Source organism: Amphiura filiformis, chromosome 5 (assembly GCF_039555335.1).
Source record: "Amphiura filiformis chromosome 5, Afil_fr2py, whole genome shotgun sequence".
NCBI lineage: Eukaryota > Metazoa > Echinodermata > Ophiuroidea > Amphilepidida > Amphiuridae > Amphiura > Amphiura filiformis.
The window spans coordinates 33743924-33764472 of record NC_092632.1 but is presented as its reverse complement, the minus strand read 5'-3'; the positions used below and the strand labels follow the sequence as shown (position 1 = coordinate 33764472).

The 20549-nt window shown below is 37.4% G+C and overlaps 1 protein-coding gene across 9 annotated transcripts in view; it reads left to right on the top strand.

Annotated features, from left to right (window-relative positions):
* Positions 1-20549, top strand: part of LOC140153011 (tubulin polyglutamylase TTLL5-like) — a 181574-nt gene that overhangs the window by 12231 nt on the left and 148794 nt on the right. For all 9 annotated transcript variants that reach the window (XM_072175591.1, XM_072175590.1, XM_072175586.1 and 6 more), the window contains exons 2-3: positions 15162-15380; positions 19956-20065. In XM_072175591.1, coding sequence (XP_072031692.1) covers positions 15178-15380; positions 19956-20065 — 313 coding nt within the window. In that variant the 5' untranslated portion in view covers positions 15162-15177. The remainder of the gene's footprint in view (positions 1-15161; positions 15381-19955; positions 20066-20549) is intronic.

Below are 20549 nucleotides of genomic sequence, written 5' to 3'. Positions count from 1 at the left end.
AGGAGAGGACATTTTTTGATGTGGCAAAAGAAAAAAATCTGTAGTAAATTTCAAAAATTGGTTCTTATCCCCACAATGTTTAACTATGGATTACGAGCTTGTATTCGGAGAGGACATTTTTTGACGGAATTTTCAACATAAATGTGAAGAAATGGTACAATTAGTGAAACAGTCGCAATCTTACTTGGTTCTCAATTTTGAACAATCATGTTTCAAACATTATATTACTTCTGAACTGTCAAAATATGTTTTTATGTTATCGCTGGCAGTGATATATCATTTGCAAAGTTCTCATCATTTGCTAAGCATTTCAAACAGTTTCTTTGTGGCTGTAGGTGGAACTAATAGGGGGCCAATAATTACATGTAGGCATGGCAACTTTTAATCATAAGTTAATCTAATATTTGAAACAGGGCACAATATGGTGCTCAGCCCAAATGTACCCTGATTGTAAAACAACCCTTATACAATATACAGTAAAAGCAAATAAGTAGGGATTTTGTAAAAATCTACTGCCTGGGTGAAATATGCTTCGATATTACTGATATTTCAGCACAATGTATGTACCTGCCAAGAATATTCAAATATATTCAAATTTATGCAAATTAGGATGTTTTCTGACAATGAACACCATTTCCTCAGATAAAAAGTATGTTTCCAGAAAATGCAGAACCAGTCTCAGCTACAATAAGACCAAAATCATACTTGACATGACTTTGAAATTTTGACAATTTGGGCATGCTTGCTTTGAATTGCGCAATTGTTAAAAATTAACCTGCTGTGGCACTTAAAATGGCTTGTTACTAAGTTAGTATTCAGTGCAAGCAAGTGCAAGCAAATAACTTTGTGAAAACATGGCATTGTGGTTGATACCCTGTATCTATGGCCATGTGTCATGAAGTGGGTTCCTTTGCATTTCATATGAACAATTTTAAAATTATGCATCATTTAATTCATTTTGCATTGAAACAGTCATAAATGATCAATTATAGACTCTGTCATACTGATTCATAGCAAAAGTATAGGCCTATACATTTCTGAAGGAAAAAAATCTTTCCAAAAATGGTATCTAAATACACAGGGAAAAGTCTTTTAAAAGCAAGTGCAAATTTAAAGCATGAAAAGGTGTCAAAAAGTAGTAACTCTTCAAAAACATATGACATAAAAACCATAGCACCTATCCAAAAAAAACCTTATGCAACGCTTAATATTGTTGCCTCAAGTTGATGTGCTGTATAATACACAGAATGACACGGTACAAAATGTCTAGTCAAAATGTATGAAAAATTCAAGAATACTGCTTGGACTTATGTACCTACGGTACTGAAATTTACCAAATAAGGACAAATTGGATTTTTTTTGTCTGAAAATGTATAGTTTACTATTATAGTGTCTATGGTTTGTAAATTTTGAGTGTTTAATGTAATGATCATTGTGAAAATCTTCATGAACTGAGTCATGTTTTCCCAAAGACTTTACATGTGTGCGACACATTGTGTATGTTTCCAGAAAATGGCTACATATATGATGCTTCAGCCTCTCGAACTCCAAACAAATAGATTTTGGGTGCCAGATATTTAAAAACAAAACAGACAATTTAGGGCAGTCACTGATAGTGATACTACTTATGTACATATAATTTGTATTTTGTCACACATTATAGTGTATCCAGTAACTTTGACAGCTGTGACCTTTACACTTTAAAATGAATAATGCATCAGCCAGTGAGTATTGTGGGCAGGACAAATTTATGATTGACAGTTGAATGGGTCTCAGATGGAATAGGATAAAACACAGGGATAAAACCAGGTCAAAATCGGAATAGATTCACATGATTGGGTTTCTGGCATTATGCCCAATTACTTTCCCCAGCAGTGACCAGGCAGCTGTACTACATGTAGCCTTAAACAACAACCATATAAATTTCAAGCGCATGGGACATGGCACGCTGCCGTTCCACTGTCAATGTCCATACAATTCCAAAAATACAGTCTGACTCTCCATTTGAATCCATGCACTCATCCATGTAATTTGTTGTGAATTGGTGTATATTTTCTAGACAATTTATTTTATTTCCCAGGTTTAAAAACAAGACCCACAGAAAGCTGAGAAAAAATGCAAGATAATTTTATATCTAAAGGATTGATCCTTCATCTAAAATAATTTAAGTATGATCTAGGGTTTGATCAACAAAAAGTGAAATGGAAATTATGAAAAGTATTTATATTCTCTAAATATAGCATTTGAGAAATTTTCACCAAAAATGGAAAAAAAAATGCTAAATGCTGCCCAAAAATCATAAAAAGCCTGATTTTCGCCCAAATTTACAATATTTTTGGTGAAGTTAATAAAAAAAGATGGGTTACGTTTCCCAAAAAAATGTGGGTCAATTTTGTGATTTTCTCCAAAAGTGAACATTTTTGACAAAATTGACCTCTTGAATTTGTCAAGTCTGCCCATTCTAAGTATACTTTTATATACTTTAAGCAATTTAGTAGTTACGAGGTTCAAAAGTTTCCTTATTGGGGCCATGGTAATAAAAATCTTACGATTTGTGTCCACAACCCGCATTGCATCAAAACCCACCACATGAAATTTTCATTATTTAAAAAAAATTAATTATTTTGACAAAACAAGGCTCTGAAACAACAATTTCAAGTACTGGATGACAAGCTGCTTGTAAAATGCTTTTAAAGCCTTTATTATGTAATAATTGACACGGCAAGGGCCACCCTAGTACTAGATCGTATCCATATACCAATAGCTTCAATCTGTGCACTCATGAATGATACCTCTGTTCAATGCATTCACTTAAATTTGTGGATGAAGCCTACTGAAAGTAATAATGAATAATGATAAATGAAAAACGACCACATTCATGTGGTTTGAAAAAGTGATGGATGCAAATCTAAAACTTTCAATCCCATGGCTTAATCCAGTTAAGACCACCTTAAATGGGGAGCTATTTGGGGTAGCCATAAGCCGTGTTCAGACGTAGGGTATTGAACTCGAGTAAAGGGGTATTTACCTTGAGTAAAGTGCCCAGTCGGGGTAAGCTCGTGATAAAGGTCAAGTTTGTGCCCGTCTGGACAGCAGTCGGGACAGCTTATCCCGGCCTTAACACGACTGATTTACCTCTGGAAAAAGTCAGAGGTAAATCCTTAACCCGACCGTAGCAGTCGCGGTAGATGCCTGTGTGGATCGCACTAGAGGTAACAGTCGAGGTAAACATGACCTTTTTGCCAAATCTGCAGATTTGACCTCACTACAAATTAACCATCGGCGTTCAGTCAGTTCTTGCTCTAAACTACTTTAGATGAAACAAGGCATGCATTTTTTTCTTCGCTGATATGAGTGTAGGCCTAATGACCCAGCAAATACAAAAGTGTTCTTAAAACGGTTAGACAAAACCTTTTAATAGCATTTAAATGTCGGCTTATATAAAGCGGGATATAAAGATCATGAATACGTTTTTAAAACATATTTGGGCAAACATTTTGGCAAAATATTTGGTCAACAGTTAAATCACAGTTAAATTCTTTTAGAATGTTTTGCATCACGTTTTCAAAAGGGCTTAAATTTCACATCCATTTTCCGTTGCGATTTTTACTCAAATGATATTATTGGTTTACAATCGGACTGCATATTTACTTATAGAACCTGCGCACTACTTCCGGAAATTATCCCTGGGTACAAAATGGTTGTGGTAAATTCACGTCAGCAGGTCGTGTTAAAAGGTCAGGGTAAGCTATGTATTGCCAATCTGTCGAGTTAGCGAAAATATTTGTGGTATTTTATCACGGGTTGTAAAAAATTTAACTCGAGTAATAATTCGGGTCTGAACGTGCTTAGTGCTTATAAATACCCAAATGGTGTGGTATATGAAGTGGCAGTGAAGTAAACTAGTTATTAAGTTTATTTATTGATTTAATTGGTTGATTGATTGATTGATTTTGTAATTTTTTTGTTTTATTTTATTTATGTATTTATTGTTGTACTGCACATGTTAATATTTTTCTGACAATTCCATCCAGGAAAGTGAGAGTACATGTAGAGCACTCTCCCTGCTCCATCTATAAAATGCCACAAGGAGAGTCATTTGGAAAAAAAAAGTCCGCCCATCAACTGTAGAAACTAGAATGAGTTTTTTTCTTGATGCCTTTCTTAAAATGAATCGCCCATGACCATGAATGATCACAACATGAATTCAACAGCCATATGTTACAATGTACATGCAGTATTACAATAATTTTTATGTTTCAACTACCCCCGGTACTAGTATTCGGTCAAATGAACTGCCCAAATTATACAATGTATTATATTTATATTATTAAATAGAAATTGACTTTAACACTATTTGAAGCCCATAACTGGCATAATCCAAACATTTTTTTTTCTATTCCATGATGTTATCTTTTGAGGAAATGATAATGAACCAACAGACCTGTGGACCATACTATGTTACCATGACCCAGTTTTGTATTGATTCCTATCAAATTGTTAATGAGTTTTGTCTCTATTAGGGCATTTAATTTCAATACATGCATCGGTTGCTCACAATGTGAACACAGAACATCATCTCATGTGATGGCACTGAGGGCTGACGTCATGGAAATTTCCCAGTCAAGGGATTGTGTGCATGTTTAAAGTAAAAAGTGTGTCTGTTTATGTTGTCTGCATCTAATTCTTATTATTAAGAAAGATCACAATGAGACTATTTAAATTGTAATTTTGAGAAAAGTATTTATTTTCACATTTTTTGCGCTTTACCAATTTGAATTGATTTTGGGTTTTCTTACATAGAGCTATATACATAAAGAGAACATTATTGACACATTTTTATTTACTTGGGTAGCTACATTGAGCGCTAAAATTTCCACTTTTACAGAACTGTACCAGATGTTTTCCACTGTATACATTTGCTGAGAATAGTGCATCTGATATAAAAATTGTGTACAATGAATGTATTTTCAGACTTGATGCACTGCATTGGTAGTTTAGTATGATCATATATTTATAAGATGTCCATGTACCCAAAACCCAACTGAGAGACAGATGAGTCATACATGTAGTATTTACTGTGAAAAGCGTGAATATGAAATCAAACTCGTTTTGCTATCAATTTAAAGGTATAGTGCACGTACAATGTTTATCAGAAGAGTTGAAATCATATTGTCTTTGATATGAAAATGAAATACATGTGTGTGTTGCACTGTGTCCGATTATAAAATGACACTTAACAATTAATGGAACATACATATATGCATTATCAAAATGATTGTTTCTCATAAGATTAAAGTGATCAGGAACATGATGGCCACATTCACATCAAAATGCCTGTAATATAAAATACACTGGGGATAAGGACATGCATTTTTTTTCGAAAGGGGCATTTATTAGGAGCAATTTTTCAGTGAAAAAACCCCATAAAAATCAGGACCAGAATCGCAAAGTATGACTTGTTTCCGGTTTGTTTCCAGGTTCAAATATGGCGGTGCCCATGCAACAACATATCGCGGTAAATACTAAGAAAATACATCTGTAAGTGCATTTTAATCAAGAATGTGATGTATTTTGTGAAATTCTACCATAATTGGGAACTTTAAATTAGAATTTAGGGTTTGTCATTGATGAAATGTGCACAGTCACATGATAGGCATGGAGATGTTTGCATACATCGAAGGGCGCACAGTGTAGCGCACACCACTAAGTAAATATTGAAATACACATAAAAATACAAGAAAGTAAGTTTGTTTTTCTACCCCATGTTACATTATTTGAAAGTTCCGACTGTATGAAATTTAATAAAAAGTTTTTTGAAACAAGTTGAGACCAACTTTTGAGCTGTGAGGACCTGAAAAGCACCTTTTAAGTTTGCACAAATGCCTTCTTATCACCTCCGGAACCCAACTTTTTGACCAGATCAAGATGCACCATTTTATGATATTCTGAACATTGATCAAATGCATATCTTTTAATTTGATTATAATAAACAATCATGGCTCATCATCTTGTTTGCAATACCAACCTATCAAGGGTCACACCAAATGTGGAAGGATTTAGTGGTATGCTGCCTTATATATTGGTCACTTTTTCATTTAAAACAAGAACTGTCTTTAAAAAAGACGACACTGTTTATTAGAGGGGAGCGTATATGGTGATTTTGTGTCTCGGTATTGAAATAATCCTGGTCATGTCCAGTGAGTCAAATGTAGCATTTCAGACATTCAGATATTGTTTATGTCAAGAAAGGCAAATCTTAATCCTTAATTTTTTTTAGCTGTATAAAACTAAAAACATCCATTGTTTGGATTGATCGTCCTTTTTTTTACAATCTTCAACATTTAATTCAGAATCAATTGTGAAGGGCCTTAAAATCGAAAGTTATTCATGAAAATTTAAATTGTGAACAAGGAGGTGGCCTATATGCTTCACCCTAGCAGGGCGTAAGACAATGCGAAACACAAATTAATATATGCGAGGATCTGAAATAAACGATGCAAGCTCAAGAAATTATAATTTAAATGGCGTGATTGGGGCTCGAGCAAACTGGCCTATGAAAATATTGAGAGAGAAATAATCAGGACTCAGCGGGGATTGAATCCCGGTCGCTGGATTACCGGTCCAGAGCTTTACCACTGTACTACCTGAGTTGAAATTTAAATTGGACGTTAATACTTAAAAATGGGAAAAAGAGAGAAAATGTGGACTAACTCTACAAAACAATGTGGTTGGTTACCGCTTTTAAATAACCAAATAATTAACTTTATAGGCCTAATGTTTACACTGACAACATGAAATGTGGTTGGGACCCTTTGCATACATGAATGTTTGGTTCAATGTGTGAGGTGAAAATTGAGTATTTATAGCATATGAAACCAATGATGGCTCTCAGTGCGCATAACCTTTGCCATGTGCCAGTTTAAACAAGTTTTGTATTCAGGCCAGCCATATAGGCCTACATTGTATCTAGTCCAAACAGATGTATTGAAAGCCAGGAATGGAAATTGACTCGACAACGTTGCATTGGATTCTAGACAACCTGTTGTCATGTTCATAAATGAATAAATCCGAAGTGTGTTGCCCAAACTATGCAATGTGGGGGATTGTTTGTGTTTTCATATTTCCAAAACTTTTCTGTGATATCACTCCATGTGAGTTCACCAATCAATCATTTGACAAGTGTTTGCAAATATCTGATGCAGGCAATGATGTACCATGGCAACAGACAGTATGTATAGCATGCCTTGATCAGGAAAACTATTTTGGCAACTTGGACTTCAAACAACATAGGTTGCATGTTGCTAGCTCAATTTCACCGTATAGCTGGCATTGTTACAAAAATTGAACACCTACATTGTGACTCTCACACATACACACCCACACCGGGCCCACAACCCTACCCCCACAGAAAAAAATTACACCCACCTACATGTACGTGTATGTACCCTCTCAATCATACCCCTCCCCCCTTCCACACACCAGAAGCATTGCCATTTTTAGACTAAGAGGCTGAAACCAAAAAGTTTGCTATGCTGTTCTTTGTGGGCTTCAGGCAGAGGAGATTGGCTCCAGGTCAATCTCCGGATCCGGTTGAGTTAAAACAGGACAATATGTAGCCTACAACATTGGCTTGTGTGAGATATATTGGCAATATTGTTTACTGTAAAAGATCATTCATAGGCAACAATAAAAACAAACAAAAACTAGTTTAGTTATCTATGCCCGTGCAACGGGGCATAGATATTGTATTTGTTGTGTTTAGTCTTCTCCTTCGTCTTCGCCTTCTCCTCCTTCTCCTTAAGACCACTTCTTTGCACTCCTCTAGCTCAAGAACTAAAGTAGCCTCGGGGCCCATACTTGGTATAATGATGGCCCATGACCCCTGAAAATTTCCTAGGGTACCCCCGACCCCAGAGGTCAAAGGTCATGGGCTACAGGGGGCAATATGTGTAAAATTTCAAACAGCTCTAGCTCAAGAACTATAGCGCCCTCAGGGTTCATACTTAGTATAATGATGACCCATGACCCTAAATGTAACCTATGGTAACCCACGACCCCAGAGGTCAAAGGTCATAGGCTACAGGGAGTAATATGTGTAAACTTTTAAAACAGCTTTAGCTCAAGAACTATAGCGCCCTCAGGGTTCGTACTCGGTACAACGATGGCCCATGACCCTTAGATATTTTCTGCAGTAACATCGACCCCAGAGGTCAAAGGTCATGGGCTACAGGGGGCAATATGTGTAAAATTTCAAACAGCTCTAGCTCAGGAACTACAGCGCCCTCAGGGTTCATACTTGGTACAATGATGACCCATGACCCTAGATGTATTCTATGTTAGCCGCATCCCCAGAGGTCAAAGTCTAAAGGGTTTAAAAAGCAAAATAGGTATTTATTAACACAGTGTAGCGCAATAGGTAGTATTTTGTCAGCTACCTGTGTTTGCAATGATAAAGGTCTGAATCGCACGTCAAGGAAATTGATCACTTGACAAAAACTCCCTTAAAAGGGAATGTGTAGGCATTTTGATTTTTGATTTTGGACCACCTCAAAAGGTTGTCATGATGGGACAAGGGGTGTGGTTGATTAAGGGATGGGATATTAGAGAGAGTGTGGTCCAGTCTGGTGGTGTTTTAGAGAGTGTGAGGGCCTGATGGAGTATAAGAGAGAGTGAAGGCTTGATGGGGTATTAGATTAGAGAGAGTATGGGTCAGTCTGGTGATGTTTTAGAGCGAGTGAGTGTCTGATGGGGTATAAGAGAGAGTGAGTGTCTGGTGGGGTATTAGAGAGAGTGAGGGTCTGGTGGCTATTAGAGAGAGTGTGGTCCAGTCTTGTGGTGTTTCAGAGAGAGTGATGATCTGGTGGAGTATAAGAGAGATTGAGGGTTCTGATGGGGTATAAGAGAGATTGTGGTCCAGTCTGGTGGTGTTTTAGAGAGAGTGGTGGTCTGATGGGGGTATAAATGAGAGTGAAGGCTTGGTAGGGTATTAGAGAGAGTGTGGGCCAGTCCAGTGCATTACTCGTTGATGGTCGATAAACGTCCCAATAAATCGGACTTAGTCACCGGTCAGTTCTACAGCATAGATATCCATGGCTAACGATGGTTAACTATGGAAACATGTTAAAGGACATCAAGAAAATTTTCTAAGTTATTTATTTTGAGCTCTTTCGAGAATGGATATATTCTGTAGATTTAGGTTTTGTCTGTGACTGCTAATGTGAGGCCGTCGTGGGTCGTGCACGGGGCTCAAACTCGGTGGGTGGGTGTAGTTCTGTCCTGGCAAGAAGAAGTTTATGTTAGTTAAGTCATCCGACCCCGAGGGCCCCTCCAAGGGGTCATTTGAGGTCAAATGACTAAAACTGCCATATCTTGCATGAAACTAGGTCCTACGGGACTCAAACTCGGTGGGTGGGTGTAGTTCTGTCCTGGCAAGAAGATGTTCATGTTCGTTAAGTTATCCGACCCCGGGGCCCCCTCCAAGGGGTCATTTGAGGTCAAATGACTAAAAACTGTCATATGGGCATGAAACTAGGTCGTACGGGGCTCAAACTCGGTGGGTGGGTGTAGTTCTGTCCTGTCAAGAAGATGTTTATGTTCGTTTTAAAGTCATTTGACACCGGGGTCCGCTCCCAGGGTTCATCTGAGGTCAAATTACTAAAAAAGTGTCGTATGGGCATGAAACTTGGTAGGTACAGTCAACATTTAAAACAACATTTTTTGAAGGTCATTTTGGGGTCATCCAAGGTCACCACGGGTCATCTGAGGTCAAATTAGTAAAAACTCATATATGGGCATGAAACTTGGTGGGTACAGTCAACATTTAGAGTTATAAGTTTAGATCATTTTGGGGTCATCCAAGGTCACCCAGGGGTCATCTGAGGTCAAATTACTAAAAACTGTCGTATGGGCATGAAACTTGGTGGGTACAGTCAACATTTAGAGCCAAATTTTTGGAAGGTCATTTTGGGGTCGCCAGGGGTCATCTGAGGTCAAATTAGTAAAAACTGTCATATGGACATGTCACCATCAGCCTGGTAATCGCGCCCAGCCGAGAACCGCAAAATATGGTAACCGCCTAGTCTATTTTAAAACTGATGCATCAATGACTATGTTCATCATGTCATTATTAATAGAGGCCTTGCATGTGACATATCATCCCGTAAATATGGCGGACTACTCAAATGCATTCAACAAAAGCATGATTGCAATCAAATAGGTTGATGACAACATTTGATTGAATGGACTGCACTCCGCCATAACTACGGTGAAGGACACCGGCTCAAATTCTTTGTTTGGAGCCAATCGATAATTTCATGCAGGGCCTCTATACTTTCTGTTAATAAAATACTATGCTGACCTCACACTCCAGTAATTTCAGATCATTGAGCTCAGTAATACATCAAAGAATGTCTTCCAATTCATGAAAACAAATAGATAATCTGCATATCGGATTAAAAGCTTGAGGCATTTCAATTGCAAGGCCCATTACTTATACACCAACAACAACATAGGCCTACAAGTGTATATAATGTAGCATGTGCACACATTATCATGTTGTGGATGTTGAATCAAGCTGCAGTGCCTACCCATTCCCAAATAAATGCAGTGACCAACCGGTGTTCACTCATGATTGACGTACTGATCATTATGTATGATTTAAACTCATAGGTTTTGGCAATTTGGGAGGGGGTGGGTTCAAAATGACCCCATAGGATTATACGGGGGTAAAAATTTCAAATTGCTCAAATACACCTTTCAAATATATCAAATTAAATAAATAAATAAATAAATAAATAAATAAATAAATGAATGAATGAATGAATGAATGAATGAATGAATGAATGAGTGAGTGAGTGAGTGAATGAATGAATGAATGAATGAATGAATGAATGAATAAATAAATGAAAAAAAATTGAACAAATTGTAGCGTAGCATTAAAATCATAATAACCATTGCTGGCAGGCGGATTCGAACCAACGATATTGACATTACCAGTCTGATGCTCTAAGACGGAGCTATGCCATCATCTAGTAATGAGGGTCGAGTTTTTAGCATATACAGTGTTTGTCTGTGAAAATGCCGCCTTGTGAAATAAATAAATATAAAGTCTCAATTTTTAATTTAAATTTATTTGATAATTTTCTAACCTATATTTTCTTTAGAGCAGGGACAAATATTTCCCCTTTTATCCAATTTGGCCGCTAAATAAGAATCTACTTCTTTTATTACTGATTTAATTCCGCGATTTGTTCCATTCAGCAATATCAGAGATTAATGTCAAGCATCTCACGACAGATATTTAGTTGGCTTAGTGGTTTTGCACAGTGCTTTTTAACCGGGAGGTACCGAGATCGATTCCCACCTCTGCCTGCATTTTTTTTTCAAGACTGGGAAATAATAACCTGATATTCGCCGCTGACATTCGTACTGCAGAAGCGGAGTTGTAACTTGTTAAACTTCCGTAATAGTACATTATTTTGGCACTACATTATTTCTTTTTTCCACATTGCTGGTAGGCCCCTATTAAATATCAAATGGTCGTAATTGGCGGTCACTTCAAATCATCGCCAACTGAACGAGGTTCAGGAATGTACTCTCATTGTTAATTGTTGGTTAATCCACCACTTGAACAGGACTTAACCAAAGCAAACCAAGACTTAATCTTTTTACGAATGCTATACATAAGTATAAGCTTATTATCCTCTTCAACAATAGGATTAAAGATTGGTGCTTGACTGGAATTACGTGCTAGTGTCATTGGTTATTGTTAAAAGGCAATAAGGTGTGTAATTGCAATATTTCCTCTGAATAGGAAAGACTCTCTACATCGAACCATGGATGCTGGTGGTTCGAATTAAGCCCGATCCTGACTCCACTTGGTAGCTCGATGCGATGCTGCGATGCTTTTCAAACATCTCAGCATCCCGCGATGAAATTAAAATGTACAGGTGGAGTCAGTATCGGGCTTTAGGAATAAAACCCAATTGAAATGATGCGCTTGAGAATTCAACAATATAAATAATGGTAGCTCTATTATAATACACATTAATGATAAAATTCCAAAATATAATACGTGTTCTGTCTTTGCGTGTCACGTGGTAGCGATTATATTTTTAAATAAGTTTCAAATGAATAACAACAAGACTTGGTGGCCGAGTGGTCTAAGGCGCTAGGCTCATAGAGTACTAAGCGTTGCGCCGTGAGTTCGAACCCCGCCTCTGCCAAACTTCAAAAGAAGTAAATTAAAGTTTGACTTTTTTTAATTTCATATTTGGGAAATGTGACTGGGAGAATTTATGTATGGTGTGGAGTGGTGTGATAGGGCATGTACTTTAACTGGCGGCGCGTCCGGTGACTAAGTCTTTATTAGGCGTTTTATCGGCAGTCAACGAGTAATGGTAATGAGCATTACATGTATATCAAATGAAAGCTTAAAACAAGTGCTTTCACATGGTGCTCACCAATTTAGGGGAAAGGGGTTAGGTGTGGTCACGGGCATAGATATTCGTGTTTGGTAAAACACATTACTGTGGCATCTAGTTCATAATTGCGCTAATTTCATTGATAATTGCAGATTAGCAGTCAGTGTTGCTATTCTTTGATATTATGGCTATTGTCAGTTCCAGCGCCTTCATGCAAACCCTCTGATCACTACAGGTCCTGAGACTGCCCCTCCCCTCTGATCGCGAAATATTTACTTACCGCTACAGGCACATCTAGAACAGCTCAAAGAGGGAAGGTCATGGTGTTCACATTTTGCTACTTCACTTTTGTACTTCTTTATAGTTGATTGCGTTGGTTATATAATATTATGACTGTAAATTAATAATCATAGTCAATTACTGGATCCAGTAATACATGTATAATGGAATCTTTATACAGTGGATTACCGAAAACACTAAATTTTGCTTACTCCATGAGCTGCCATGCTGGAACATTTATAGTATAGAGCCTTACGCTCACCAAATCTGTTTTCCCTACATCCGGTTTTGCATCGTGAGAGACACAGCTTTCTGGTCTCAGTAACGGTGGATTAGATTCTCATCGGTATTTTGTTCCTAGAAAGTGGGTCAAAAAAGCTGTATGCTTAGTATAAACAAGTTGTTTGTCATGTTTGGGTGGTTTTTTTCGATGTTTTTTTGGATGGGATTGTTGTTGTTGTTGCTGCCATCATTCATTACATTTTTGTACTTATTATCACCACATGAGAAAGACACATGGCCATATGATCCCATTGAATATGTGTTAATCACATGAGCATCAACATTCAGACACATTGTAAATATGCAAAACCAGTTCAAAGTCCAGGTAAAGGGACGAAAAAAACCCTGTTCTACCGTACGGCCCGACCGACCCAAATTTTGCGGATTTGTTTTTGTTTCCGGTGTGTGAAATTAAAAACTAGAGCGATAACCGCACCATAGCTGAACCATGTGGCTTCGGCAGTATATTGTGGTAGGCCTATACCACTGTCACCTGAAGTCTGTAATGGACATAATCTCGAAATGCGGAGTGGCGTTTATTGCCCCTTAATGACCTTAAATGAATTTTAAAATATTTTCAACATGTTTAGAATGTCATAAGGATCATTTCATTTAAATTTCAGCTCAATCGAGACATTTTGGAAAACTTGACCTTTGACCCCTTTATGACCACTTAATGACCTTAAATGAATCTTAACATGTTTTTAAAATTTTAAAAATGTCATAAGGATCATTGCATATAAATTTCAGCTCAATTGGAGCATTTTGAAAAACTTGACCTTTGACCCCTTTATGACCCCTTAATGGACCTTAAATGAATTTTAAAATATTTTTTAAATGTTTAGAATGTCATAAGGATCATTGCATAATTTAAATTTCAGCTCAATTGGAGCATTTTGAAAAACTTGACCTTTGACCCCTTAATGACCTTAAATAAATTTTTTAATGTTTTAAACATGTTTAGAATGTCATAAGAACCATTGCATTTAAATTTAAGCTCAATCGGAGCATTTTTGGATAAATATGACCTTTTTTGACCCCTGTGACCCCTGGATGAACTCTGACGTTTGGAAATATTTTTATTATATTCGTTATGTTGTCTTCTTTCATATGACACCACTCATGGGGTCATACCTTCGTAACATTTAGAGATATGTCCATTTCAGACCAAATGGTTAGTCAGTTAGTAAGCTAGTAAGTAAGTAAGTAAGTAAGCTAGTAACATACACTCATATAGGCTGATACCATTTCATGGTTCAACAAAAACAGCCATGTTTTGGCCATAGATACAATGTAGTGGATAAGCTTTGAATGACATTTTTGGAAATATTCCGATTTGTCAAGCTTTCAGTGATTGTTTAGGACCGTTATTTTAGCCTCTTCAAAGTCCCCATCGACTGACACCTACTTGGTTAGTCCATCCAGGCTTCAACACATAGAAGTTGCAATTATGAAACTTTCAAAATGCTCAATGAAAATAGCGCTATTATGATAATAAGTTGTTGAAATTAGCGCAATTATCAACCACATTTTGAATTAGCGCAAAACTAAATGTTGCAATTATGAAAGTTATGATAATAGCACAATTATTGCGCTAAATTGCGCAGTTTCGAGATTTTCACTTCAACTCTCCACTCTAGTGATAATTGCGCTATTCCGCTATTTTCAAAAATGGCTTCAAAGTACCGTAATTGCACAATTTTGCGCTAAATTGTGCAATTGTGAGATTTCCATTTTACCTATCCACTGTAGTGATAACGCTCCACTTTAGCGATAATTGCGCTATTCCGCTATTCTCAAAAATGGCTTGAAAGTAATTGCGCAATTTTGCACTAATAAAATGGCACGATTTTGAGATTTTCACTTTTACTCTCCACTCTAGCGATAATTGCGCTATTTTCAAAAATGGCTTCAAAGTATTTGCGCAAAATTGCGCAATTTTGAAATTTGAAGCAGGGGTAGGAACACAATCAGGGTTGGCCATTTCTTGCTCAGGTGGGAAATATATCGGGGGAGGGGAAGTAGGAATGCAAATACATGTATATTATCATTTGTCGCAGTTAATTTATGGTTTTGGTTTTTTTAAAACAGATATTTCATTTTGTTCTTACAATGTTTTATATTGGAAAAAAAATTCCCTTGAAATAACAGAGGAATATTTTGTGTGTCACACAGATTTCGGCACTCAGCCATGTCAACAACTGACAACGACTCTGACACTGACAGCAATGACAGCGGAGCAGCAGGACCTAAAGACAGCGACAGCGACAGTGGTCACTCCTCCGATGGTGGTAACACAGGAACAACTGCCACTAGTGCTACTACTGATCAAGGGAGTGATGATGGGAGTAATGATGACTCCAGTGATGAAGATGAGGAGGAAGGAGGAGCTGGGTAAGTTAGTTGATTGATGACATTGTCTGTCTCTTAAAAGAAATAACCATACAAGGATATATTTTCATCTTACAAAATCAAAATTATTGATACTGACTTGACAGTTTCATATACATGTCTTAGACGACATACTTCTTCAGAGTGATTGGAATCCCAATAGGGGTGTGATTTTTAGGTAATTTTGTGCCCGGGTACCAGCGCATTTTTCAGGCGGGTAACCGGTACCGAAATTGCAAAAAATTTTAAAAAATTGCAAAAAACATTTTTATTTATTTTTTGGTTTTGTAGTGACCCTGGACCTAGACATAAATGATAGAAAAAAAAAAAGATAAAAAAAAAAAAAAAAAAAATTTGCAGGGAGTGTGTGATGCATGCCCCAATGTGGCGCATGTATCCCGATCGCACAGCTACGGAAATCAGTAATAAAAGCAAATAGATAAGTTAAAATCACCGAAGACTTTCAGCGGACAGTTCTTGGACTTGGTCAGTAACAAGGAGGCAACAAAATGTACATGAACTGTATGACTAAAAGTTCATGCAGTTCAAGAAATATACCATTTGTTTTAAATATACAGCATTCATTGATATCTAGAGGTGAAGAATATATTAGGTCTACACCTAAATAGTACTCCATCTCTCTCTCTCTCTCTGTCAGGTGGCGCTGTGTAGCGCTGCTGTGGTCTTCACAAGAGTACGCCATCTCACTCGATCTGATGCCAAGTGCGTTGCACCTTGCATTCCTTGGTTAGAAACCAGCTTCACGTCATTAGTCCAAGATGTTGGTGGACATCCTCTTCTTCGTCGGCCTTCCTTAGCCCCTTGCAAAATCTGTTTTTCTAAACCTCTGTGTTTCCTGACAATATGACCAAAAGTACTTCAGCTTTCTCTCCATTATGCCGCTTCTGATGGTTAGACTTGTACCAATCTTGTCGAGGATCCAGGAATTTATTCTCCTGTCTTTCCATCCATGTCACTTGTAGAAAATGTTTAAAAAGCTACATAATTTCCAAATTGATAAAAAAAAAGCGACTGATTTTTTTTTGGAGGTCAGTCGGGAAAGGGCAATAGGCCTAATCAATATGAACTAATTGTGTGTTCATTTACACTGCAAAATCACAATTTGAAGTCAAGTTTGAATTTAACAAAAGTCCAGTTTGGCGAAATCGCTATAACTCTGTTTACACAAATTGGACTGAAGTTGACTTTAGGCTCTGTGTAAATGGGTCAAGGTTAACTTTTAGATTACTTTTAAAATGTAAATAAATACATATAATAATACTTATGATTGATAAATAAATACAGATAAGCTTTTCCAGATCAAAATAGAATATGATTATGAAATTTAAAAACAATTTTATGCAGACTCTAAATGTATAAATGTTAAACAATATATCCCGGAAAAGGCCGGAATGATACAGACCTTTTTCGGTTGACTGCAAAATGTACTGGTTTTGATCCAAACCTTACAAGGTCTAATATTACTGGTGTAGGCCCTATTTTACTGTACTGATGGGTATAGTTAGTGTTTTAGAGTAGCAAGTCAACCTGTACTTGATGTTTTCACACCATATATGTGGCACCAAAGGAGGGACAAGAAAACATGTTATAGGAGTTATAGGATTTCCTTTATTGTTGACTGTACAGTACTAATGGGCTGCACACACTTCCAATGCCCCTGAAACAAGACATATTTATACTGGACACTCTGTAAGTTGTGCCAGGTGACCCACAAAGGGCCACAATCCGATTCACCATCAACCAGATCATTTATATGGATGCTTAGGGGTTGCACAATATTAAATTATTATACTCTCCGGGAGTCAGGGATTATTTTCCGCAAGTTACAGCCCAATTGGAACAACTTCAAATTTGACCTGATCTTTGACATCGGATGACCTTTGCGGTTTTAGACTCCCCGAGTGTTGAGGATGATCATTTTCCCGAGTTACAGCCCAATTGGAGTAGCTTCAAATTGGACCTGACCTTTGACCTCGGATGACCTTTGCAGTTTGGTAGGGCTTATTTTACCCGAGTTAAAGCCCGATCAGAGGAACTTTAAATTAAATACCTGACCTTTGACCTTAGATGACCTTTGCGGTTTTATACTCCCGGAGTGTCTATCCCCGAGTTACAACCCGATTGGAGCAACTTTACAAATTGCATTATGGGTAAACAACCACTTCACATTGCATTATGGGTAGGCTTACACAACCACTTCCATACCCTTACCAACAGACAGAAATGACAAATCTGTACCATTTGCAGACCATTAGGACAAAGTTTGAAATTCAAAAATAATGTGCAGCAATGGTAGACATTACGGTGCATGCATGTGTTACTTGAACTCTTTCTCTAGTGACTGCCAGAGGTATGTTTCCACTACTACTGCAGTTGAGCTCCTGACCTTATAACCCACTTAGCCTAAGATATCCACAGACCCACAGACCCACAGACCCACAGACCGAGAGCTCTGTGTTAGTAGTTTGATGTGTACCCCCAGGTTGGTGAATTCCTTGCCCTCCCCCTTTCCAGATTTTGGGGAACCAAAATTGAGAATCCATTCCCTCATTTCAAATATATAGTTTTGGTTTCTCTATTGTTCAGAAACCAAAAATCAAGGGATTAAAATGTGGAGATGAACTGGTATGCAATCATAACACTATTGTGCTGGGAGGACACAAGAGGGTATATATAATCAAAAGTATAATGGCCTATAAGTATAACCATACGTATATAATAGCCTATTGTGCTAACATTTTCATTATCGATATCTATCAACGCGGACGACTTTTGATGCTCTCTGCCGTATGTGGCACACTTCCATGACACCATAAAATTACATCCGAGTTCCGAGATTCGTTTGATAAGTTATGCATAGACATCATGTGCATATATTGAGGGGTGAGGGTGGGGGTGTTTTGTTTATTTGTCTGAAATATAAACGATGCATGATGATGTAGATGATGTAGATGATTTGATTATGAATTAGATTATTCCCCGGACAGCACAACCCATACCTCTTACCTATGTTCCTCCGCCACCTATATATAACCTCCTCCTCCCCCCTCCCCACACTCGATATCGACTCTTCCCTATTATTCCACTCCACTCTTGAGCCCCCTCTCCCCTCCTTCCCTTCCCACTTCCAATGCTCTCTCCCCTCTGTTTCTCTTTCTCCTTACCCTTACCCCTCCCCTCACACACACATACCCTCTTTCCCTGGCGATCTCTTCTATCTCTCTCTCTCTATTCTCCAATAAATAAATTGAATAAAAGTTAGTTTAAACCAGCTTTCTATGATATTGATCTTCCGTCATGCGACATGCACATAAATAGAGTTGTGTATAATAGTGTTTATAACACTGAAGTCATAATCTGTCAAGTGCCTATTGTAATGTCTGTGGAAATATTTCGATGGTCTATATATTTTCACAGTGAAATCAACTTAGGCTAATTAAGTAGTCTCAAGTCAATGCTTTCAAACTAAATCAATGCTTTCAAATGTAGACTGCTTTGTTCGACTTCTCTGCTCGTGAATATTGCACTCGAAATTTAAACATTTCTTTTGTATACTTAGAGTAGGTAACTTCAAATCAAATAATTTTACGATCCACACCACTTATAAGAAACTGAAACCAAACCCGAAACTGACTGACACAAATGTTGGTTTTAAACAAAGGGTAGAAACAGTGGGTCCGATATCTTATGATTCAAGTGGTTAGGCAGGACAATAGGAAACCACGTGACCAAAACCAAAACCAAAACTAAAACTATATATTTGAAATGAGGCATTGTCTAATTACGGGATGTGAGTGCAGCAGTCACAGAAATTTTGTGCACTTGTGGTGTGTATTGGAAGTACTGAAAACGTTTTCCTGACCCACACACTGGAGCTTGTAAGGCCATAATCGGATACATTGATGTACCTAAAATGAAGTGCAACATGCAGCAACCATGTTTCTGCTGGCAAAAATGACAGGGGTCCATTTTCACTCAACTTTATCAACAAGTCTCAAAATCAACTGTAATTTACGATAATTCGCTAAAATGACTTGCAATCGGTACCTTTGGTAAGTTATAGTAAAAGGTTATTCGTAACTTGTGCACAGCTGAAAGATACGTAGGGTTAAAAGTTTAGTGAAATGGACCCCAGGTGTCACACTGCGTGATCTACCTCATGAGGTGGTTGCCTGGTGGCCACACCGAGTCATTCCGAACCGATCTGTTTCTACTGAGCATGTTAACCAGTAACTGTAACACTTGAAACTAAACAGCATCACCCGGCAACATTTCCCCAGTAGAAACATGCCTTAGCCTAACCTAGTAACCAATAGATAATGTTTGAATCTAAACATTCAATCAGATGTGATCTGATTGATTAAAAAGTTGAGACTTTATATGTTCCTTCCCCCCACCATTTACACCCAACCATGCACTCAAAAGGCTGCAAGGAATGTATTTATTCACACTATTCTATCATTATTCACACTAATCACTGACAAGATAATTGAATGAGTATCATCCACAACAGTTTGAACAATTAAATTGATGTCCAACATTTTCTTTGTTTTTCAGTGATGGTCAAGACAATATCGTATGGAGTGGTCCAAGGAAATCAACTCCTGTTGTAATATTCAGACCAGAATGTGTTTTCAAGAAAATTCGAAGACTCTATGCAACTGGAGGTATACAAAACTTCACTGTAGTTTACCCCAAATATAGCTTACCTCACATCATCCTATAAATTCAAGGCACATGTATAATCTTGTGAGTTGCCAGTTTATTACATATCAAATGGCTATACCACATGATATAATTATGAAGAAACCCCCCTCAAGCAGCACCAAATAAAAACCCAAATGTAAAAGTTTAATACCACCTACTGCATTCAGCATTGGTTGGTAAGTATGGGGGACTGGTAAATACCACTACAATTTATTTTAGGGGGTTTCTTTATAAATATCATGTGGTATAGCCATTTGATATTTTATAAACTCGCAACTCACAAGATACATCCAGTCATACACCTTGAATTAGGATGAAGTGAGGTATAGGTTGTGAGTGCATGTTGTAAGATAAAATGGGTGAGTTATGAGTTTGATTTTATGAGTTGTCAGGAGTTTAGAGTTGTTCTTACATTATTGTGGAGTTTTTAGTTTACTTTTGCGA